The 24,470-nt window shown below is 42.0% G+C and overlaps 1 protein-coding gene across 7 annotated transcripts in view; it reads right to left on the bottom strand.

Annotated features, from left to right (window-relative positions):
• Nucleotides 1-24,470, bottom strand: part of FAM21C (family with sequence similarity 21, member C) — a 40,041-nt gene that overhangs the window by 15,228 nt on the left and 343 nt on the right. Inside the window, exons 1-22 of one of the 7 annotated variants that reach the window (XR_774107.1) lie at nt 24,269-24,425; nt 23,617-23,781; nt 21,899-21,964; nt 21,066-21,239; nt 20,296-20,389; nt 19,236-19,294; nt 18,378-18,425; nt 16,924-17,028; nt 16,307-16,394; nt 14,999-15,067; nt 14,510-14,622; nt 12,336-12,405; nt 11,477-11,533; nt 9,263-9,424; nt 8,504-8,637; nt 6,932-7,024; nt 6,319-6,423; nt 4,826-4,942; nt 3,182-3,345; nt 2,630-2,741; nt 1,495-1,680; nt 269-451 (exon numbers count right to left, since the gene is read on the bottom strand). Coding sequence is in view for 6 of the 7 variants with exons in the window: in XM_010563503.1 (XP_010561805.1) it covers nt 269-451; nt 1,495-1,680; nt 2,630-2,741; nt 3,182-3,345; nt 4,826-4,942; nt 6,319-6,423; nt 6,932-7,024; nt 8,504-8,637; nt 9,263-9,424; nt 11,477-11,533; nt 12,336-12,405; nt 14,510-14,622; nt 14,999-15,067; nt 16,307-16,394; nt 16,924-17,028; nt 18,378-18,425; nt 19,236-19,294; nt 20,296-20,389; nt 21,066-21,239; nt 21,899-21,964; nt 23,617-23,781; nt 24,269-24,382 (2,478 nt within the window). In the remaining variant the exon portion in view is untranslated. Of the gene's footprint in view, nt 1-268; nt 452-1,494; nt 1,681-2,629; nt 2,742-3,181; nt 3,346-4,825; nt 4,943-6,318; nt 6,424-6,931; nt 7,025-8,503; nt 8,638-9,262; nt 9,425-11,476; nt 11,534-12,335; nt 12,406-14,509; nt 14,623-14,998; nt 15,068-16,306; nt 16,395-16,923; nt 17,029-18,359; nt 18,426-19,235; nt 19,295-20,295; nt 20,390-21,065; nt 21,240-21,898; nt 21,965-23,616; nt 23,782-23,938; nt 24,059-24,268; nt 24,427-24,470 lie in introns of those variants that run through there. The other 6 variants (XM_010563503.1, XM_010563507.1, XM_010563505.1 and 3 more) reach the window with 6 other exon arrangements.

Genomic DNA, 24,470 nt, shown 5'->3' with positions numbered 1-24,470 from the left:
AGTAGCTGCACCAAAACATCTGTACAGAATTTCTTTTCATACTAGCATGCAGCAAAATGCTTTCGAGTTAGTGGGATGGACAAATTTACAAAGGGATTCAGGATCATGAGGAAAAGCAGGAATAATTTCTCACCCAAGAACCTGGAATTTTAGAAATACAGAAAGATTAGCCTCCATGACATGAAGAGAGGGAAAGGTAAAAACAAAACCTTGTACAGAAGAGGTAGAAATACTATTTCCTAGTGTTCAAGAACTTCCCTAGACTCACCACACCAATTTCTTTCTGTGCATTTTTAATGTCGTTATCATCTTCCAGTCTCTCCTCTTCCTCCTCCTCAAACAAGCTTAACACTTTCTTAGCTTGGGACTTGACGACTTTCTCCAGAGCTGGTGGTGATGTTGCAAACACACCCGAGCTGCTGTCTGGCTCTGGGGATGTTGCTGCAAAAGGCTCCATAAAAAACAACAACAACAACAAAAACATTAACACATCAGCCTGTTATTTTTCAGGTTTGTCCAAAAAACCACTAAGCTTTCTTGGTTAAACGCCACCAGCTGTCAGAGTTCTGCAATCCATTACCAAGCAGACAACTATATTCAACTCATTTTTCCTAAGCAGACAGAACAGCAACATGCAGATTAGCAAGAAACAGTAGATAAAGAAGAGAACATACTTCATGGCTCTGAAAGGAACAAAAGTTTCCTCCTGTACCCTACACTGTAGCACTGTTGATAAGCAGCTCCTGCATAAGGTTTCCTCCTCATCCATATGTCAGGTTGCATCTGCGCCACAAGGGTGCATTAAGCAGCTTTGCCATTTTCTCTGAGGTACCTAGTTCACGCGACCTGGGATTCTTTGGAGTGGGCAGCACTACCTAAACCTTGAATGTGCTTAGGAAAGTGCAAAGCATGGTAACTACTCTGGAAATTCATCAGTTAGTAATTCCCCAACAATCCCTCTGTAAGACCATGCCCAAGATTAAGTTCTGCTGAAGTTTCTTCAATAATACACTCAATAATACCACCAATACTGTTCTGTAACAGTATTGCCAGGAGAAATTCACAATCCTGAAAGCCACAGCTGCCAACACCATTTATAAATCATCAGACAGTATGCTGAAACAAAGTTACTGAGCTTGGCGCAAAGCCTACACATGAGTATAGGCTGTCTTTTAAAGGAAAGCTCTGTTCATATGACTAAAGATTACCCAACCCACTCTGGAGGAGAAACAAAACAGATTCCAACCCACAAAAAAAACCCCAAACAATTCTCTCATGTACATCAGTTGGGAAACAACTTTTAAATGGCATTTAATCAATTTGCTGTTTGACTGACAAGTGATTTTGCTAAATGGAAACAGAGTTGTTCTCTCCTTGGCAATAGAAGAGGCAATCCAGAAAAAGAATTCTGTCCCAGAGCAGCAGTGTTAGATTGTGGGGTTTTTTAAACTGAACCTTTACCAAACTTCAGACTAACGTAAGAAAATCTCTCACTTTTTCCTTTGTTTGCTGCCCTGCAACATCTGCTCCTCTAGGCACAGGAACTGCTCCAGGCTCTTTTAAACACCGCAATGTATCTTCTACCTGATTAGACTTCACTGCTCTATCTGGCAGACCTTCCTTTTCCTCCTTTTCTTCTTCATTAAAGAAAGGTGGTGCTTGTGGTGGTTTTACTTTCTCCTGCAAAATCAAGAGAACACCAGTGACACAGAGCTGGTGGGTATATAAGAAGCATAAGCTGCCGTGGGATAGCAGAGTCTCAGTTTGCCTTCTCCAGAAATCCAGGACAATGGCAACATGCTTGACTTCTACTTCCCTCCCTTGGGACATTCTGGTTTGTGACTTGACTTCTAGTATTACAGGCTCTTGAGTCTGCTTGAAGAGTGCTGGGAAGCAATTGCAAGCTTAGAGTGGATGCCCTAGGAATATGGTCTGGTTGGTGCACCATTTCCTGTGACTGCCAGCAGCTAGAATGTGGCTTGCTTGTTTCTTCTTCTATTCCCAAGCCTAATATCTTTATGGGCCTTGACAACTATTTTCCCGGTAAGCAGAAAGGCAAGGCTGGGAGCAGGGGCGGCACACACACATGTACAGGATACAGATACAGGTGCATTAAGCTTTTGCAACTCCTACTCTCAATTCCAAAGCACAACCAGACAGCACACTACAGGCTAAGCACACTATGGGCTAAGCTCGTAAAACAGAGGATAGCATAAGCACCCTCAACAGAAGGCCAGTAAGAAGCCTGTAGACACATTTGAATCAGCTTGGGTCAAGCTGACACGAAGGGTGAAGCCCTAGCTTCACAGTCAGCAGTAAGCTGTTTGTTCCTTTTAGTAGTATTTTATGGTTGAGAGCTCTCAAAACATCCTCAGGAAGGGCTCTTAGCATAAAGCAAACAAATTCAGGGTTAGTGGTCAAGAAAATTTTGAAATCTCTATTAGGCTGATGGTTTTACATTTTACATTTACAAGTTTTACATTTAGGAGTTGAGTCTGCCCTGTTCCCATTCCCACTTTGCTAGACCATTGTCTAAAACAAGTCAGACTTACATCCAGTGCCTAACAAGGAAGACAAACTATAAAAAGATTAAGTGTTCCACATTAGTTTTAAAAGAAAGGGGAGGTACCACTGCAGCCTTAGCAGCTGAAGGAAGTAGCGTTGATTGGGAGCTGAAGAGTGATTCTCCATTAATAACATCATCTTCAAACAACAACGATACCTTCTGTGGTTTTCTTTGGCTGCAATGAGAGAGGAGAAGGTGGAAGATTCAGTGCAAAAGCTTCAGAGGCCATGCGCTGCATCTGTTTAAAAGTATCACTTAGGACCACCATTTGCAGCAAATGATCCCAGACACAGGACTCAGCTTCCTCACTGTCTCAACAGTTCTATGACCCTCCCTTCTTGTTCTGCAGAAGTGAAGATAAAAAGAGGTCAAGAGGATTTTATATTGCAGGCATGGAAATAGCCCAGTTCAGTGGTGGCAAGGAGAATGATCCACCACAGATACAAAAGTGGTAAAAAAGCGCAGCCCTGCCCCCTCCCACTCACACACCTCTACCTCCTCCTCAGCAGCAGTAGCAAGGGACAACACTTGCAATATGCTTGGGTGTGTCCGGTTTTGAGGGCGCTGCTGGGCTGTTCTGAAAAAATGCACTGCCCCGCCTCCGGCAACTGTCACCTCTCTTTAGTGATTGCAAATAAATCCTCCTCATCTTCTTCCTCAAAGAGGCTCGTCTTCTTCACAGCTTTAGCCTGACTGACAGCGCTAGCTGGTTTTGCAAGGTCCTCTTTTCGGTCATCTTCAGAAGGAAGTTTAGCTGGCTTGGAGACATTCCAGTGTTCCTTAAAAATAAGGAACCCTTAAGTTTTCTTTTGTCTTGGTCAAAGCCACTTTCCCATCTTCTGCATAAGCAGAAACACTCAGCTTGGAAGTCTTTGCATCTCTCTACTAGTTTATTTTCCTGCCTTTGTGTTAGCCACTGTAATATGACATTGCTCAGGCTTTGCTGAGGGCCTGGCCACCTTTTGGCATATGGTATTTGCCCAGCAAAACAGGGTACACACACTTTACTATTACAGTTGCTCTTGAACAACTGAGGTCAGTGTCAACTGCAGTCACAGGAGTAAGGTCACCCCGTAGAACCCGATTTGAGCTACTTATATAATTAGCAAGTTTGATGTACAGGGAAAAAACAAAACAAAACAAAATCCTGAGAAAAAACACAACACCCATACCCAAGACACCTCATTACTAGAGTGCATGATGCTGCACTTCTTTCTTCTTATTATTTCCTCAACTTTCAACTACAGTACTTTCTGCCCCCCCTCCCCTGGAGCTAGCATTTAATCAAGCCTACCTACTGAACAAGTCAAAAATCTACATTAGAAGGAAACATTTCTGGGGCTGGGAGAGTTTTCTGGCTTGTGTGTTTTCTCATTCCCAGCATTTCAAGTTGTTTGCCCCGTTCCCCACCTCTGTGCCCCTTCTGAAAGGGACTACAGGCATGTAGAAGCATGAACTTTGTTTATTCTACATTAAGATAAAAATGCATCTAAAGATATTACTAGTATTCACTAAACAAGCAATTACAGGACAGGTAATAAACATCAAGTCTACCTAAAAGAGTAATTTTGGAGGGTGGGAGGGCTAAGAAGAGTCTGGATCCTATTCATGTGAGTTAATTCAGAGACTTTCCAGACAAGTTTAATTTACTTAGTGTCTCTGCCTTTCATTTAAAATGCAGGACAACACCTAATCCATGCCTAGAAGAGGGCTGCTCTCTGGGAAGCCTAGTTATTTATGTCTCATTTTTCCCATCCGTAGATTTTAAAAAAACAAAATAAAAACAAACAAAAAAACCCCACCAAAAACCAAGCAAACAAAAAAAACCCCAAACACCACCACACACAAAAAACCCCACCCCAAAACCCCAAAACAAAGAGAAATGCACCACATATCTATCTAGAACTGCTAAACTTTCCTTACAGAAATTAAAGCAGTAAGAGCAAACTTATTTTTCCCTTTCAGTATTTTTAAGTCAGATTTGTTGGCAGAAGCCTCCATTTACTATGGATCTTTCTATAAATTACATGGAAAATACTGATTTTTCTCTTCCACATGACTTCCGTTACCTAGATCCTGAGATAATTTAGGCCAAGAATCAGCCAGCTTCCTCAGCTGCAAACAAGTCACAGGACTGGGGTAGGCATGGCATGTGGACATAGCAGAGTTTGACTGTGGTTCCCGTCTCAACAGTTTTATTATGCTTTGCTCAGCCTAAAGCCCAGTAACTCCTTTCAACCAAATCTTACTCCTCAGTACCTCCTCATCACTGCTGAACAATAAGCTGCAGGCTTTCTTGAGTGGCTCTGATTGTTTTGCTTTCTCTTCTGGGGGTTTTTCCTGTTGCTTCTTGGCAGGTACCACACCAAAGAGATCCTTAAAATAAAAAAAATATATATATTTAAAAAAAATCAAAAGCCAAAGCCACAACGAAAAGCTCACTGAGAAGTCATCAGCGTGCAAGACACTGTTGCCATCCACTTCTCAGATGAGTAGGACAGAGAAATGGTGTTTTATGAACCCTTTTTGAAGACATTTTCAAGCGTGATACAGTATTCTGGTACAGGGAATTCTATGCACACAGTTCTTGATAGACCAGAAACTTGTAAGCACACAGCATGGTTTTGGCCCACAGATTCTCCACCATAAGGCTTGACCAGCAGCCAAAGCGCACCACACAGCAATTCTGTTACACAGCAGCTAACACAATGGGGCACTGTTTTTAATCTACATAATGAAATAGAGAATGAATCCTATTCTGAGAGGACAGGCAATAGGCAAGCTGAACCACTACCACTGGGGAAGAATCAAGACTTTTCACCTGAAGACACTCATGCAGATTATTATACAGGCATCAGAATGTACAAAAGCATATGTTGACTTCACCACCTAACAATTATTTATGCTTTTCTCCACTCAACTTGAACTTCAGTTCCGTAACACAACCTTCATGGCAGGTACCAGAGACCTTACCGCATTACCAAATGTTTCACTATCCTGACAGTTGCTTCTGAACAGCCCCTATTCAGAAAGCTGAGCTGGAAGCAGCCCCCTCTTGAACAGGAAACGTTTATCTTGAGTTTGCAGAAGTCCCTTATCTTACAGCTCTGAGCAGGCCTCCTATTTCCCTCAGGTTAAGACTATGGGGTAAGTTAACTCACTATGAAGGCTGCAGGCCCAGAGTTGAAAGCTCTTTGGAGGGTGTGTGGGAGGGAGAAGAGGGTAAAAGAGATAAAAGCACACACTAATTCAATTTTGTTAAGTTTCTTGCACAAACAGTGCTCTGATCTCAGTTTCTACACTAGCAGCCACAATTCTTAGACAGTGAAAAGCAAGAAAAAAGGAATTCACCAGCCATGACACAAAAGAAGCAAGAAGTCATCCATGTGGCTAGGTACCACGGGCCAGGATAAAACAGCTTGTCAAAGCTCATATCTGTTCTATTGCTCAGTGTTCTCTAGTCCTATCAATCAGAGGGATAACACCCTTCATGTTTAGGTCTAGAGATGATACACACTGACTGCAAAATACTAAAAAGACACCAAGAACTCACAAGAGTCCCTGCTACCATTCTCCATAAAGCAGTTCTGAGCATGTGAACAGCAACACAATACAAGATCGATTTAGTGCTCTAATTTAGTGTTCCATTTACAAGCTTCGTGTTGTAAACTTCTCAATGTTTCCTGCTGCATTTGCAACAGGCTGTGCAGGAAGATTCCCATACACAGGCAGTATGAAGAAGTGGTAATTACCTCTTCATCATCATCAAACAAAGACAGCGGAGCTTTTGTCATGGACTTGCTGGTGGGGAGAGATGTAGCTTTGGACTTCACAGTTTTACTTGATGAAAACAAGTCCTGTGCAAAACAAAGAAATGTCACTCTGCAAAGCAATGCTATATGTTTAAGAACTCTAAATGGGACTTCATTTTTTTAACTTGTAAAAAAAGTGTTTAGTATGCCTGTGAAGTAGGGAAAGATTGTTTTACTTAGATGTACCAATCACCTGCAACACCACAGGGATTTCCCTCAGTTTTGCAGATTAATTGCTAGCTGGAAGCCGAAGACACAAGATTAAATATACGCAGTCTTTCATGATTCTTGCTCTTGATTTGCTGATCTTTCTTCTCTTCAGGCTTTCAATTTATGCCTGTGTACACCACACAAGTTTAACTCTCTGAAGAGAGGGAAAACATTCCCAGAGATTTCACTCTTGGAGCAAGAAGGAACTTTCAGGATGGCTGGTAGTAGATGCATGGATGTCAGAGTTCCCGATCCTACAGATAAATAAGGAGTCCCCAGATATGAGTGGACTGAAGTCAGAATTACTCAGATTTCTGTAGGGATTTATTCAAGAGATACTCACTTCAGAATCCTCCTCATCAGAGAAGAGGCCCCTCTGTTTTCTTGGAGGCATTTCAGGTAAAGGTTTGAAGTCCTCATCTGAAGATGGTTGACTCTTTAGGACAAATAAAAACACTACATCAGCACCCATTTAGATTCAGTAAAGGCAGGCACATCATATGACCCTTTCTAAGAGGCATGCTGCTGGCAGCATCCCACCAGTTGAAAGGACAGAACACAAGCTTGTCACCCATGGGCTGAAGTCCAAAACTCAAGTGCTGAGTGAGTTCCTCACATGCAGCCAGAGCTATGTATGAGTGACTTGCAGGTCTTACCATATGCCTCTCCTCCCACCACCATCCTTCTTAGCAGAAAAATGTATGCAGCAACTCACGCAGCCCTACCTTGTGAGTTAAACAAAAATGTTTCTTTTAACAAGCTGTGTTTTGTAAAGGAAGAGGGCAGATTGTACCAGCCATCATTTCCTGCATTAGCACAGCACAGCCCCAGCCTGCCACCAGCTATATTGCCATTAAACTCAGAATGATTCCAGACCCAAGTACAACTGTCAGCAAGCTTGGAGTATAAAACAGCCCTCACTTCCTGACAGCAGGAGTGGTGCTACTGAAGCAGTTCTCATCCTCTCCTCCAGGAATGCCAAGTGCTATGAGATCAGAGCAATGGCACTGGATGACCTCCCACCACCAGTCCCGCTCCATTGACCATGGATACTCTTGCACTGCACCAGAAATAGAAGCTGGTTTTGGCTCTTGTGCTCAGGTGCTTCTCATAAGGCAACACGGAGAAAATCCTACAGCAATTTGCATTAGACATCCCCAGCACTGTATTGCTTCTCAGTCCAGAGGGGAAAAGAGTCATTGTTGGTCATTATGTTGTTCAAATACTCCTTGGACAGCAAATATGTATAAAATGAGTATATACAACCTCTGCCATAGAACAAAGAGCATTACTACTTTCCTCAAAATGCTGCTCTGAAAATGAAAGTGGACTGGGCATTAGGACGCTCCCCTAACTCTGTACACGTGTCCTCAGGACAGCATTTAGAGCTTTCTACACCTTAAGAGTTTTCAGCTGAAAAACAGTTTTTTAAACACTCCAAGTATTGTATATGCTTAGGTAGAACTCTGACATTCACCTTCCATTGCGACAATACATACAAGCAGTTACCAGTTAAGTTGTTATCAGTGGTTGGTATAAGCGCAGACACAGTCTCTGCAACACAGAACTGTGACACCAAAAGGTTCTTAAGTCAGGCTGGTTTCATTTCAGGCATGAACTTCATAATCATTTTTTATTATTAGAGGCTTCTCATTTTGCTCTCATTTCAATCCTGCCTTAATAAGATTCTTCCCATCACTGCCCACACAAGAAAAACCTCAAATACACCCAAAGTTTGAGAGGCAAAAGGCATTTAAGGACCCCTGAAGCACTCGGGTCATGGAAGACCCCATGAACCTAGCGCTGTTTCACAAATATGGCACTTCCATAGTGTTGTACACGGAAAGACTACTTCAGCTGCAGTAGTAACTTCTTCCTAAAACCTTAGCCATACGATCCATTTATATGCCATTACCTTTTTTTCCATGACTGTCTCCCTATGACTTTCTGTTTCTTTAGCTGTGCCAGCAACCACAGCAGGAATGGCAGGTTTTTCCTTGAATAAGTCACCTTCTTCATCATCATCAAATAAGTCAGCTGTGGACTTGACTGTGTTAAGAGACAAAACAAACAGGGAATGACGAGAACAGAACAGCCACTACTGAACAAGATAAGATACCAGAGTCTCAAAAGATACCATGCTCCCTTTTTAAAGATTACAAACATCAGGAGTCTTTAAGAGAAAAAGATAGACAAGCTCTCAAAAGTGAAACACCACTCCACTTATCTCAGAGCACTGGTGACAGAGAGTGCAGTCAACAAGCATTGGGGTAGAGTCAGTTGGCACCTCTAAAGGCAGTGTTTTGTATTGGCTTGGCATCTCTAAAGGCCTAGACCCTGCCAATATGGCATGTTGGGCACAGGGACTCAGAGCTGTGTGAATAAAGTCTGCACCATCTCCCTGATTCAAGTCTAGATACTGCCCTAGCTGTAGGAGCATCCTAAGAGAGGAAAGTCAGTGGAGAGCATGTACAAATAAACCAGTCCCACACCACTCTGAGGAAAAGAAATGCCAATAACAGACTCTCCCCGCCACAAAAAAAAAACAAATCAAAAAAACCCAAGCTGAAGTAGCAATGATGCAAGTTTGAATTTTGTAACTCATTGGTTCTCATCAGTTTGAATTCTGATGACCTTTAACGTTTAATCTTCCACTGTGCATGTACAGACATACCTGAATCTGGAGGCTTTTTGGTTGCTCCCATAAAGAAGTCATCATCATCATCATCAAACAGAACAACTTTCCCAGGCTGTTTAGGAGTTTTCTCTATGCTCTGTGCTGCAGATTTCTTGTCTTTTTCCACAATTACAGTGGAAGTAAATACATCATTTCCTCCTGCAGGTCAGATGGGGAAAAAAAAAAAACCAACAACAACAAAATCCAAAGCCACACAGAGATCATTGCCAGAGTTTCCAAAAAGCTGAACTTGTGCTACAGTAAGTGAAGCCAGGCAGCTTCCGTCACAGCAACTTTTAATGCACTCCTGCAACAATGCCACATCAAAAGCATTAGCTAGAAACTTCCTGATAAAGCCAAGTCACAGACAGATGGCCTCTCACTCTCACTGCAATCACTTCTTCCTCAAACCTGCTCATCTCCTCTAGGAGCAGACCCAGGAGTCCCACACTGTTGCCCCTATGGACTTCCCAAACCAGAGTCCTACTTCACTAATCAGTAAGCCACACCACTGTGGACAAATAAAAGTGGTAAGATGCTTGAGGAGAGGGAAGAACCGGAGACAGTTCTCCCAAGGAGCTGCACTTGTCATGCAAGACCTCAAGCAGTACTGCAGTATGAGGCTGAGTTTGGTCCCGAGGTTCCTGTGTACTTCAGATATGGCAGGGATCAACTAGAGTAATCTGGTAACAACTGTTTCTTCTACATCTGGTGTGGAAAAATCCTGCTTCAGTGATATGTGCATGTTGATAGATTGCCTGCAAACACTTTTAGCATTTTTGGTAAAAACCGGCAGCCTGGCTCTATGCTTGTCTTTTTGCTACTTATGTACAGATGCTTGAAAAAAGGGCTGGGGGTGGGGGGGAGGGTGGTGAGGAAAGAGGGAGACTTTAATTGAAAGTTTGACAGAAAGTAGAACAACTGCTATTTGGTTAAAAGTCAGCAGACTGCATGAATTTTGACCAGCACAGCAGCAGTTTATTATAAAAAAAAGTATATCACGCAATTAGAAAGTGCCACAGAATTGACAGGAATACAGCAACAAAGTTTGATTAATTATTAAACATTCTCAAGTTCCTAAACAAACTGTTCACTGGGAACGTGTTCATCAAGCGACTTTGAATAGCAAAGGAGCCTCAATCTTGGTTTTTCTCTGGTGACTTTAGCCTGTCTACAAGTTACTGAGAGGGAGGAACTGAAGACTTTGAATAAATGCTACATATAACTTAATTCCTGATGAACCAGAACAGGACACTGTTAGAACAATGGGAAATGCACTGCTTATGCAACAGTACCTCCAAGAAAGAGCAAAGGATAAAGAAAACCTCAATCTGCTGTCTTAAACTTTGCTACCACATCCTATAATTATGTCAAATGACCATTGCTAATGCATATCTTTGATCCTGGAGTAAAAAGGCTGTATTTGTATACATCCTACTCTAAAAATTATCCTGACTGAGGGCTCAGCTAACTGAAGCCATAGTCTTAAAATAGGCCTTTCTTAATAAAGGGCAAAAGTTAAAAGTAAGGTAACTCAATTAGGTGATGACCCTACACAGAGACAGAAATCAAAGTCAGTTGATTCAAAGAGACTGGTGAAACATTTCTTTTCATTGCTCAGCGTTAAGTCCGATATGGAACAGGGATCTTAGTACAATACTTTTTTTTTCTTTTTTTTTAGCTCTGAGTTATAGATCTGATCCTTCCGCATGTATGCAGATCCTCCTAACCAAAACCAGAGAAACAAGATTGGTCTTATTTACCTGTGCCACAAAAATAGAGCAACTTGATGTTTAAACTGTTCTTCTGTTAACCCAGGGGAATATGATCAAATCTGAAAGATCAAAATGCACTTCCTTCTCAGAGTATAGAGGGAAGCTGTGACTGCATGCACTGCAGACGTAAGCTCTATAATATTAAAGTAACACACATCCTTAAAAGTTCATAGCATAACACCGGAAGCTGGCAGCTGCTAACATCTGCCATCAATGATATCTACCTTCAGAGCTCCTACAGAATCTTGATTATCCATAAAGCATGCTGCAGTTTAGGCGTAGCATGGTAGAAGCACCTGTATTTGTCATTAAGCATATGATTGAGCAATGCAGTGCTGCTGTATTTGGATAGTTTTATTCTTTAAAACCTCCCCAGCAGGTTTTAAAGAAAAGAACATTTTGTGCATGAAGCAATTTGCTATTGAATGAATCATACCTGGGAAGAGAGATACTGCACCTGCAGGAACTTTCTTTAATGACTTTGTCGAGGATGCTGAAATCATAGGAAGTACAATACAAATGGATGCACTTGCTTTATGCTGTCAAAGCCTTCAGAACTCTACCATAGAAATAGGAATCTGAGAAGTCTTCTAAGCTCCATTTTTTTTTTCTCAACAGCTCAGAACTCTTTAGACATTCTACTTGAACTTCTGGGGTTTTGCAGATATATATAACAGTCTAGCTATTCTTCCTCCATTAAAACTCCACAAAACAGCTCTACTAAACTGAAGCTTATAAACATGATATACATTTACACATAGCATTATTTACAGGAGTTCACACACTCAAACCCACTTCAATACAATACCCTCAAAACAAAATGGCTTAGTCTCCCAACCCATATCTGAAAATTCATCAAATACAATGCTTCAGTAAAGGCTGCGGCAGTACAGAATGTGTGCTCAGACTCCTTAAGGGTCTAGATATGCAGCTAATGGGAAACTCAGATGTGCATTAATCTGCAATAAGAAATCTTTACTCCACTCAAAACCACAACTGGATCCTGCAAAGTACTCTTCAGCAGCAGGATCCCAGTGCGTGCAGAAAGCTCTGTCAACATCAGTAAGGACATCCTTTTAGCTCCAGGAAAGTAGGTGTGTGTAAGAGATTATAGGGAACAAACATATTTAAAATTCAAGGAAAACACAGCTGTTCTCTATTAAGACTGGGAAGGAGAAGAGACTTGTCAACAATTGCTACTTCAGACTTTCTAGTTTGGAAACAAAACAGTCTAGCGGCTAGTGGTGATAAATCACAGCATAGACAGGACTACAGGAGGCAATACTGGTTCTTACCTTCACTTATTGGGACTCGCTCCTCCCTCTCTTTTGATTCTTCTTTTGGTGCTTCAGCAAAAAGATCACTCTGATTGTAGAAGAAAATGCAAAGGGGTGGAAGTGGTGAATTTGTTTTTTGCAGGAAAAGACAGCTGCTGATTTTCCCACGTTGAATATCCACTTCTAAGCCAAGACAGAGGAGGTAACCACCACTCCCTTCTCAAAAAGATGTCTGCTCATATAGATTTAAACCTAGGTACTTAATCATTAACTTGAGTGCATACATTCAGAAGAATAGCTTTCTGTCTTCTAAAATTTAATTTACACTGATCATCAGTCTGTTTATTGCAGAGAAGGAATGACCTTCTATTTGCTCATCTTCAAGGGCTTACGCTAATTAATCTACAGCTGTTTAGGTCCTGATTACACCCTTCTAAGCTTTCCTATTGAAGCTTATACAGTAAGGTTTGAAGGAAGAATTCAGGTCAGGACAAGCATAAAAATACTGCTGAACTTCACATGATTAAGATGAATGATTTATATTGTTGTTGCTAAGGGGACGTTAAGACACCTGTATGGTGCAGAGATCGACATTATAGCTCAAAAGCATTGCAGGACACTCCCACAAAAGTCCAGATTTCCAGGAAACCTCCAGATCTTACGAGCACTGACCACTTAATTTCTTGAAAGCCTTTCTCTTATGGGAAGTTGGGTATTAGAGGTTGCCTACCTGGAGACTCAAAATGCATGGTCTTTGTATAAAGCTTTGTGGAAAGAAGGCAGCAATACTTAAGATAGGGGAGCACAGGGCTATGCCAGGGATGTCAGTGATTAATTGCACATTTATCAGTTACTATTTGCCTGTTGATCTACTGTGGCTGCCTTCTGGTACAGCAAGGCCTCCTCCATTGCACAAGGTAAAAGACAGTAAGTTACCTTTCCTAGATGATTAACTTTCAGGTAACAGAAAACCAAGAACAAGCATATGCAGGCAGGTAACAATCACAGACAAATCTGCTTGGCTGTCCTGTGTGTACAGGATGAGGAAAGTAGTCCTGGCAATAAGCAACCAAGAGGTTCTAATGATAGCTTCACCTGAATTTGCACCGACACAAAGCTGGCTTGCACTAGTGGATTTTTTTTTTTTTTTTTTTTTTTAAAGTCTGTATTTGAGTGGAAAGCATTGCATAGAACTATCCTCTTCCCTTCACACAATTCCCCTGTTTGGTGCTTGTTCGCTATATTCTGGCACAGTAAGCTTGAGGTCAGCTGTACATGTGGCCTCCTTCCAAATTTCAGTCTAATAGCCTCCTCAGCTCCAAGGAACACCTGACTTTTGTTCTAGTTGCAACGAGGAACATCCCATAAAGGCAACAGTTTGGCTACTATTCTGGACTAACCTTGACTATTACCAATATCAGCTGCAAGATAAAATCAGAGGCAATAATTTACACAGCTGTACTATCAGATTCTTAAGTATCCCTGACATTGAGTTTCTATCCCCTTTCACATGCACAAACAATGCTAAAATAAGGTCAGAAATGCAATTTGTGCCACTCCTTCATTGAGTTAACTCTAGATACATAGCAGAAGAGTAAGCTTAAGGTGAACTTTTCTTGCCAATGCAGGTAACCCAGGAATTGTACAATAACTAGAAGAAAGAACACAGCATAATTGCAATAGGGAACTTTTAACAGCATCATTGTCCAGACATGGTACGTGAAAGATAAAGTGGGAAGGGCATCATGTTCCCTTTCCTCTCTAACTTCTCCCACACCCAGGGAGAAAGAGAGAATGACAAAACTCAGTAATCTCACAGGCATTTTAATGGAAATCTGCTATTTTATAATAAACAAACTGTATAACATTTTGTTTACCTTCACAGATAAAAGTGAGGTGCTGAGTAAGCTCTACTGGAATTAGAACCTGTCTAATGTAATGCTAGAACCACACTTGCATCTCTCATTAGCACCACTGCTCGAGAGGGCTTTGTGCCAAGGGGAACATAAGCACCTCACTCGTGTAGTTCTGTTTCTCCACTGGAAAGCTATACTGTCACACTACACTTGAATATTACCAAGCAACAAAATGCTGTTTTGCCTCCCTGCCCTCCAGAGGTGGGAATTTGTGAGGAGCTTTTTTGTTGTTTTTAAAAGGGGGCACACACTCAATTTCTATCCTCTCATTCTCACCTCTTCATCGTCAAAGAGACCTGTTCCACCACTGAAGAGGCCACCCCTAGAACCAAATGGTGTGAAGTCTTCATCAGTCAGCTTAGGAGGCTTGAAGATGTCATCATCTTCATCTAGAAAGCACAACAGCCAAGAGCTGTGGTGGGACTGACCAAGTTTCAGGAAAGAGAATTAAAGAGACAACCAAAATAAAAACTAGTTTGATCCCATCCCCTCTCTCTTATAAACATGACACATACTGAGAAGCTGCTGTAGAGAGATTGGGTTGTATGTGGTTGCTCCACAGGACCACATTGAAGGAGGAACTCTCACTAAGCCTGTTTCTAGCCTTGTTTTACATGCACATCACAACCTAGATTTGTTTACACACGCACCTTGAAGGATGCTCACTGATATCCTACCCAGTTTCTAGAGTAGATGCCACAATTTCTTAAGCAGTGTCTTACAATCCAACCCACAATTCAAAAACAAGAGAGGAGGCTACCCTACCGTCCGATGGAACTCTAACTTCCTTCTTCTCTTTCAGGGTTTTCCTTGTTTTGGTCTCCGATGACAGGGCTTTAAGAAAAAAATTTCAAGGCAAAAATAAAATAGTCCACCTTTACTTGTAGGCTGTGATCAAGCTATGGTAAAAAGAACCCAAAAAATAATCTAACCAAGCTGACCTATATGTTTTCATGTGAATCAGAACACTGAAGCAACTCTACGAAGTACAGGTTCTAAAATTAGCACTTAAAATTGTAGTAGCATCATTTCGACAGACACTGTGGGTTCAACACAGTTGCCCAAACACAGACTAATGTCACCTGAGATGCCAGAGAGCAACACAGCATTCCAGATGGTACAGATCCCACACAGAGCATGCAGAACCTTTGAGCATCTCAAATGGCTTCAGACCATGGTAGCTTGATTCAGCTACCAAAAGCAAAGCCACAGTTTTATTTCCTCTGGCCCTACAATCACAAGGTTATTTCAATGAATGGAAGATTTCCCAGTAACTGAACAAGGTAAGCTGGTAGGTTTTATACTGATATCCACAGACCCAGCTTGATTGTTTGAACCATGCAAGAACACATACACACACTGTTCTTGCCTGTTCATGCTTTCAAAATTATCAGTCAAAAGCAGGCTCACAAGCAGTTGCCAACCCAGTTTCAGTCAGCTATTTTCAACTCCTGCTTTGCTGCAAGAATGACTACTTGACCGAGGTCTCTCCCTTTGAAAGGGACACAAAAGTAAATGCAGTATTTAGTCTAAAATATCACTGGAAACAGTAGCAAGGAAAAGTTCCTCAAAACTCAGTATATTTAAGCCACAAAGAGGAAAAAACAAACAATGCACACCACATGAAAGCACCAATCTACTCCTTGAGGGGTTTTCCACCGTAGAGCTCATGGAAAGACTACAGTGACCAGTGGTTTCCACATACTTACTTGAAACAGGAGGAAGTACATGTGGTCAAACAGGCAGTTTTGCATGCAGAGGGAGAATCAGATTGGAGAGAAAACCTTTCCAATAACATGTGTGCTTGGGGAGTGACCTGTCTCACCTGAAAGCAATGTGCTTTCCACTATAACACTCATTGAATTCCAATTCAATCCTGTAAGTTATGGCCAAAAAGTTTTTCAGAACACAAGATAGTGTCTTTAATTCCTCTTGTTGGGCTTTCACCTAATACGTATTCATATAACAGATCAGCGTAACTTCACACACTGTTATACAGAATCTCCTGTCCAACTCTCTCACAAATCCCCCACTATCTCACAAGCAGTTATCAAAACTAAAGAGTTAACTTACATGAACGCTCTTCATCCTGTTTGACTGGTACTTCTCCTTTGATTCGGGCTGCCAGCTCATCTGCAAATGATGTTGGCCTCTTCTTTTTCTAAGGAGTAGGGATAAATAACAGCCTATTCCTTATATTACCAATTTGATGCAATTGCAATTATAAATACTGTATTCAATAGCCTCACTTGTGCAATATACTGTCTAGACTTTGACTGAAGTCCTCAGAAGAGGCAATACAGCTTTCTATGAAGAAAGCAATTAGGGATTACGCGTGCATCAAGAGAAAAAAAAAAGCTATTTCTAGTCCCTTATGATCACATAATTTTTAATGTCACTTCATTTTGAGAGCATGACAAGCAAGAAGCATTTACCACACACAAATGCAACAAGGGATTTCTTAATGAACTTTAAAGACAGCTTTGATGCCAGCTTAGGGTGCAGGAGTCCCCTAGTTTAAAGGGCTAAAGCCTGAACAACCATGTTGAAAGACCATTCACAATTTTTACAGGCCATCTCCACAGGATCCCATCCCAGGTAACTGAGGGCTACCATTATAATCCCTCTAAGGACAGATTTTTCATGAGGGAAGTCAAATCTCTCCCTCCAGGAAGGCAACGATTACTTACAGGCCTTGTGCTTTCATCTAAGTCTCCATCTTCATCTTCCTCTTTTTCAGAGTCAAAGAGGTCACAGCCATCGAAATCATCTTCATCACTCATCTGTGCTGTCCTCTAAAAAAACATAATAGCCTGTTGTGTTCCCCTGAAGTTGGCATACGAAACAAGCACAAAACTACATCTGCTTAGATTAAATATTCAAAGCAAACTTACTGAAAGAGGGAAACATTCAGCCAGTTTGGGGTACTTCACAGCTTTTAAGAGGTAAGGAAGGAGTGCCTCTAGCTCCATAAAAGTTGCTGCATTCTCTAGTACACCCCCTGTGCTGCGTCACCGAACGTTTCTGGACCAGAGATGCAACTGTGGACACTAAGGCTCTGCTCACAAGGAGCATAGCGCTACTCTACACAAGCCTGAACTGCTTTGGCTGTGCTGCTTCCCTTAGTTTAGAAACTCCTCTCCACTAATGACCTAGTATTTAGCTTTAACTCAGGAACATTGTGATCAGCCAGTAAAAAATTATATCATCTTGAGCTATTCATAAGGTGGATAGCAGAATGACAGACAATACATGCCCACATCTTGGCTTCAGTCATGTCAATAAGAAAAAGAGGATGAAAAAGATTAAGTGAATTGTGAGCTGGGGGCCGGCACGGACAGGGGCCCAGAAGTGAAATAAATCACGAACAACCCAAAGATTCTTGCTCATCTTATATCACGCATACAAAGTTACCTTATAAAGGTCAATACAGCTTAATGTAATATCTGAGTGCTTTTGTAACATTGTTTTATTAATACATAGATTAAAAAAGGGTTGCTTTTTGAAACATTGTTCTTTTGGTACTAAATCATTTCAGATTGAGGATCCTCACATAAAAGTCTTTTGCAGTGGCACATCTAAACATGGGTAAGATGCCTTCTCCTACTACCACCTACTGCAAACAACTAAAGTCAGACTTGAATTTTTCAATCTAAAAATTTATTTTCCCTTTTCATTCATTATCCAAATGGACATACTTTTCAAACATTTAATACTGTTCACATCTTTGATTTCATGTCATACCCAAACTGCATTGTTTCTTACTTCCTGCATAGTAAGTCTAGAATTTTATTTATAGACCCAATAATCCCACAGAAGCCTAGTTTTCCTGGGGTAGATTCTTTGAACTCTCATGGCTCCAAAGTAATTCCCGAGGAAAACACACATCAGGCAATGCCATCCCACATATACTTTGCATCTAATGATGGCTTGCAAGCATGTCTTTAAGCCCAAGCCAGGTTCAATTTCACAACACAGTACACCATCTGGCCAGGACAACCTTCCCATATAAAGTTATACAAATCAGGCTTAATCAGAGTTTTTAACAGTTAATTGTCTGGAGCTCTTATGTCCTCTTTCTTGCATCCTCACTGTGTCACAAGTGGAAAGTCTTTCAGGTATGTACCAGGGTATATAACCGTACCGTCTTTTGGTCATCTTCACTAGGGTTTCCAAATTCATCATCTGATTCCTGGAACACAAGAGACCCAAAGACAAGTATTACTTTGTCCAGTGTTAAGGGAGAGGGCCCAGAAACTCTGGACTTGCTTAGGTTTGGACATTCAGATGATCTCACCATGACCTGACCAAGGAATTTTTTCCCCACCCGCTGACCATCTTTATGAATGGAGCTCACTAGGAAGTCATTAATTTAGCAAAGACAGCAAGCTCCATCTGACATTGCATTTGAGTAACTTAAAAGGGATTTAACTTTAATTGAGCAAAGACACCAAAATCAAACTCCTCAGGAAAAAGGGAGTGCTTCCATAGCACAGTTACAAAGCAGAGACATCCCAGCCAAGGCAGGCAAAACATACCAGAAATTGATAGCCCAATGCAGCAGATTTATGATGCAAAGCCTGAAGGTACATTACTGACACCTACTTAACCTTTAAACTTGCTCCTGTTAGTCTCCATCCCATCCTTTGTAACTGTAATTTACAACAGATTTGTTCTCCATAAATGCAATTCTTGATAAGAACCCAATTTGCTTCACAAAGTGAAATTAGACTGGAATAAAACACTTCAGTTTGAAGTATTCTACTATAATAGCAGTTAGAGCCAATACCACTTCATTGCTCCTCTGAAAAGCTGCAGAGGAAACTACTGCATAAGAATAATAATGAAAAGCACATTAACCATAACTGACATAGGGAACAGACATTGTGCAATATTATCTTGAGACCCCACATGAAAAAAAGAAGTGGTAGCTAATGGCCTCACACACACCAAGGACTCATGAATGCCCAAGGTAGCTGGTGCTCTGTCACTTGTCACTTACCTCTTCGTCCTTCTCTTCACTGTCAATTACACTTCCACGATCACTATCTACTGATCCTTCTATTTTAAATGAAAACAGAAAATTTAAGATCAGACATGACATCTGTACATAGAGCAATTGGTCACTAGACGTATCAACAGCAACTTTAAAGGCTTTGTGATGAGAATTAAAAATCAGGTGGAAAGGAGAGTGGTTTGGAAGAGCTTTGAAGGCTGCTAAAATTACAGAACTTTGCATTTCTAATACACAGAGCACAGGTGTCATGGTTTAAATCCAGCCAGCAACTGGCACCATGCAGCTGCTCACTCACTCCCCCCCCACCCAGTGGGATGGGGGAGAGAATCAGGGAAAAAAAAAAAAAGTAAAACTCTTGGGTTGAGATAAAGACAGTTTAATAGAACAGAAAGGAAGAAAATAATAATGACAATGATAATAATAATAAAAAAATGACAATAATAAAAGAATTGGAAAATACAAAACAAGTAATGCACAATACAACTGCTCACCACTCAGACCGATGCCCAGTTAGCTCCTGAGCAGTCATCCGCCCACCCCCAGGCCAACTCCCCCCAGTTTATATACTGAGCATGATGTCACATGGTATGAAATATCCCTTTGGGCAATTTGGGTCAGGTGCCCTGGCTGTGTCCCCTCCCAACTTCTTGTGCCCCTCCAGCCTTCTCGCTGACTGGGCATGAGAGGCTGAAAAATCCTTGACTTAGTATAAACACTATTTAGCAACAACTGAAAATATCAGTGTGTTATCAACATTCTTCTCATACTAAATCCAAGACATAACACTATACCAGCTACTATGAAGAAAATTAACTCTATCCCAGCCAAAACCAGGACAAGTTACTGAGAATTTACTGCTTTGCATACCAGAAAAGTAGTTGTTACAGCATGATGCACTTTTTTTTTTCCTCAGCTAATTACAGTGTGCATCTAAACATGCAGGAACACTACGCAGTATAACCCAAGCTGTGAGTTAAAACAGACCAAAGTCTTAGATGAGGAACTAGTTACTCGCATAGGAATAGAAGATCATGCCAGCACATACCTTCACTAGAGATATCTCCAAGGCCAACATCATCTTGTTCCATAAACTGCTGAGAGCCAATCAAGTAAGGTAAAGGCCTGTCAATATAGAGATCCTGGAAAAAGACAACATCAGGTCTTTCTGACATCTAGGAACAGCTCTACATTGCTGATGAAGACAGAAGTCTTACGCCCCTTGTTTTAACTCATGGAAGATACAAGCTTGTTTAAAGTGAGTCCCACCAGACACATGCTTCAAGTCAGCATGCAACTGGGTGGGCCACCTGACATTTACTCCTTTTTAACGCAGTCAAAGAAGGGGGCTACTTTCATTTGTGTGGTCCCAACTTGTTTTCTAGGTGTCATCTAACAGAAGAATATCCTTGCAAAGACTTGCAGGCATCAGTTTTATCCCAAATCCTGCACCTAGGGTTCTTAATTACTGGGAGACTAAAAACCACCTCTTAAGAGACAGTTTGTATCTAAAAAGCATGAAATTTAAAGGTCCCACTCCACCCAGAATTGAGGCTTCCCTTTCCAAGTTCACTGCTGTTAAACTAACTCCCTTTAGGATGCCATACCTTAAGGCTAACCCAATTGCAAGACAAGCAGGCTACACAAAGAATAGCTCAGCAAGGAGCACTTCTCCTTCAGATATAGTCATCAGATGCTCTTTTTAGGTAACGAATATCAATTTTATAGCAATGCAGTGACACTGCTGACAGAAACAAAGAGCAAGTCCAACAAAGCGAAACACAAACCCATGCTCCCAGCAAGAACAAGTCTCTGTACCTTTGGCTCAAGTATCAGTTCCACCCTTTCGTTACTTTCCTCCTCTTCTGAGTCAGAGTTGCCTGCTTTGATGTCTAGCTGTTCAAACGCACTGTCCAGAACTTGCAACCCATAATTCACTGCTGCTTGGATTTTGGGGATCAGATCAGCTTCTTTCTGTTCCCGTGTCTTTTCCTTTAGTAACAGGAAAAACACATTCTCATTGCATTTTACTCAAGACCCAATCTCACTGCAACATGGATGCAAAATTTTAACTTCAAATTAGTACAATGAAAGCTTTTTCATTATATGTAAGAGAAAGACATTCAGAACCTTTTTTTGCTTGATTTAATTCACCTTTATCACTCCCAGAAACAGAGGTGTTCTAAACATCCGCACTAGCTCCCAGCCCATTAAGGGAACATTTATGGTATAATACATCTAGACTGTAAGATACATAAAAAGCTCTCCGAGTTTTTATCTCTAGGAATTGCAGTCAGATTCTGCTTCCCTAATTCACTACCTCTGAATCCAGTAAGAAGGCCCAAGGCTTCAGTTCGCTTGCTGAAAAAAACATGCATAGCCATATGAAAATAAACACATAAGGCTTGTCTACTGGACACAGCACTGAGCTTGGGGAGGCCCTAACAGATTATCATACACTGTAGTAGCCTCCAATGTTACTGTCAACTCTATGTTTGAATGACACACGCCGTCCAAGAGAGAGACTTCAAGGAGAAAGGAAACAGTTTGGTTTGTAAGCTGTAAATGTCCACAAAGTAAGTTTGAAAATGAGAAGGTAGACAAATGCTGCAAACATACTGCCAACACTCAAGACAGCTTAAGTTAACTACCTGCTCTGTTTTGTCTCTGGCGTCAGCTTTGGGAATAGGCTCTTCCACTTCTTCATCATACACCCTCTAAAAAGTCAAGCAAAATTAATTCAAGTAAGAACAACATACTGCTGCAGGGGCTAAACCACAGGCACCACCACCAAAATAAAATACACCGTTAAGGTGTAATTAATTACACATTAATTCATTACACATTTAAAAAAAGAAGCCACGGATGATGCCAAGCATCTTCATAGCCTCCTTCATGCACTGGAGTCATCACCCTGAGGTTACCATCAGGCAGCCTCTCAACCCAACTGACCTAATTCAAGACTGCAAATGTCACTGCAGTAGTAGAAGACAAGTTGACCATTTAACCCTGTTCACAGATTGACTTGAATATGTTAAGAAAAGCACTGTTTTAACCCCCCTAACATAAAGCTATTCCAGAAACCTTCAAAGTCAAATCTAAGTTTACTTATGGGCTGTCTATTTTCCTTTTGTTTTCTGTCATTTAGTAGCTCTCCTTCCTTAGTGTTTACCCTTCTCCTGTACTTACAGAGAAGGTTCACATCCTCCCTCAGCCTTCAGTTTGTTCTGATGATCCCTCCCATCCAACTCTTTTAGCACTCTTTTGTAGGATCAGCTACAAGGAGACACAGGGGAATAAAAAGTCTCCCTTGAACCTGAAAACCTAAATCCAAATCTCTCAAACACAGGTGCAGTTATCCCCTGGGAACAGACAGATCTCTCACATTAACGAAACTGAGAACTAGAAATGAGGACCTATTTCTGTGCACTTAAATTTGGGAACAAACAGCTTCAAGCACCCAGGATTTAAGACGTTTGGTATAAACTGTTCTCACCAGAATCATTATGCTGAACAGCAAAGGTATGCCAGAGAAGACATTGCAGCTCTGAAAAAAACCCCAAACAACTAGCACCACCACCACCACCAAAAAACCCCACAACAGAAATCCAGATTTTCATCGTCTTGTCCTCTGCCAGCATCTTTCCAATAATAGCATCATGACTTCAGATGAGACATGCGTGGCCTGAGTACGATGCTGACCAAAACAAAATAGCCAATAAAACTCACAGTGCTAAAAAACCCTTTACAAATCTGAAAGACTATTAAAGCTCTACATCGTAATTATACACATGCTCCTAGTGATACAATGTTGTAACAGGCTTCCAAGTCCAGCTTTTACCTTTCTAAAATAGCAATATTCATGAAGTGGGAACATTAACCAACAAATATGCTCATCATGACCAAATGCAACAGACAACTGCCTGCAGTCCAACACCTTCAGTACCAACTGCTTTTAGTGTAAAATAGCACCACTGGGCAAGTTTACAGCATCATATAACATTCCTCATATTTAGACAGCCAAGTGCAGACAAATGCTACATTCACACTACCTGTAAAGATATACCAAGACATCCCAGAGATCCCAACTCATTCATAGTCCTAAAAACAAAACCCTGATCTCCATGTCACATATAAGGAAGGAAGAAGGAAGGTACCTCAGAAGAGGCAAAAGGCAATCTGCCAATATTGGCTAGTGCATCAGTCATGAAGGAACTGTGACACCCTTTAACAGAAAGCAATGAAGAGCCGCTTCACCTCTAAATTAACATCAGACTTGCCAAAAAGTCAGATCACTTCTCCACACTACAGCAAGGGACAACACCAATATTTGAAGTACAAGCTTGATGCTGTACAAGAACATACTCACATTCTCTATGAACTGCGTATTGGACAACATAAGAAAGTCATTGAAGACATTATGAAGGCGACAGTCTGTGGCTTTTGTTTCACTAATCAATCCATCTACTTGCTTTTTGATTTCATGAGTCCTGGAAATGGTTTGCTGTGAGAACTCTTGTAGAAAATGCAGAAGCTGTTTACAACAGAGAAAAGCAATAGTCAGCATCCAACTCCTTTTTCTTTTGGCACCTTTTGTGACACAGGCAGAGTTGATCACACACTTCAACTGAGCATCGAATTAAACAGTCTAGACTAGAGCACCCCCACGTACACCCAGGACCACGTCTCACCCTGCTTCTTTCTGCATTTCCTTTCGGGCCAACTCCTCATGCTGGTGTTCTCACCCGGACCGGAGGGTTAAAGCAACGGGAGAGCCCGCCGACCGCCGGACCCTGACCGGGGCTGCCCCCCGGGGGCCGCCACCAGAGCGGCCTTCCCGAGGCAGGCGGGCGGGCAGGCCGACCCCCGGCCGCAGCTCGGGCCAGCGGGCGGCAGCACCGCCCCGACCGACACCTCCCAGGCCCCGGGGCAGGCCGCGGCCGGGATAGCCGCGGCCCGCGCACCCCTCCGGTCCCAGGCTCAGCCTCGGGCCCAGGCCCGGGCCCGGCCGCACCACTCACCCCGGCGTCCGAGGCCAAGGACCAGCTCTGGCTGCCCTTTCGGATCTCCTCCAGCGACCAGGGCCGCTCCCATACCGGCGCCGGCTCCGCCGCGTCCCGCGGGGCCCCGTTCATCTGCGGGAGAAGGACAGTGAGCCGAGAAGCCGGTACCGCAGCCGTACCCGGCCCGGGCGCGCCCGCCCCGGCGCTCACCGTGACCGCA

The sequence above is a fragment of the Haliaeetus leucocephalus genome, unplaced genomic scaffold, assembly GCF_000737465.1.
Source record: "Haliaeetus leucocephalus isolate CR32 unplaced genomic scaffold, Haliaeetus_leucocephalus-4.0 Scaffold168, whole genome shotgun sequence".
NCBI lineage: Eukaryota > Metazoa > Chordata > Aves > Accipitriformes > Accipitridae > Haliaeetus > Haliaeetus leucocephalus.
The sequence above is the reverse complement of the archived record's forward strand: the minus strand, read 5'-3'. Positions and strand labels throughout refer to the sequence as shown.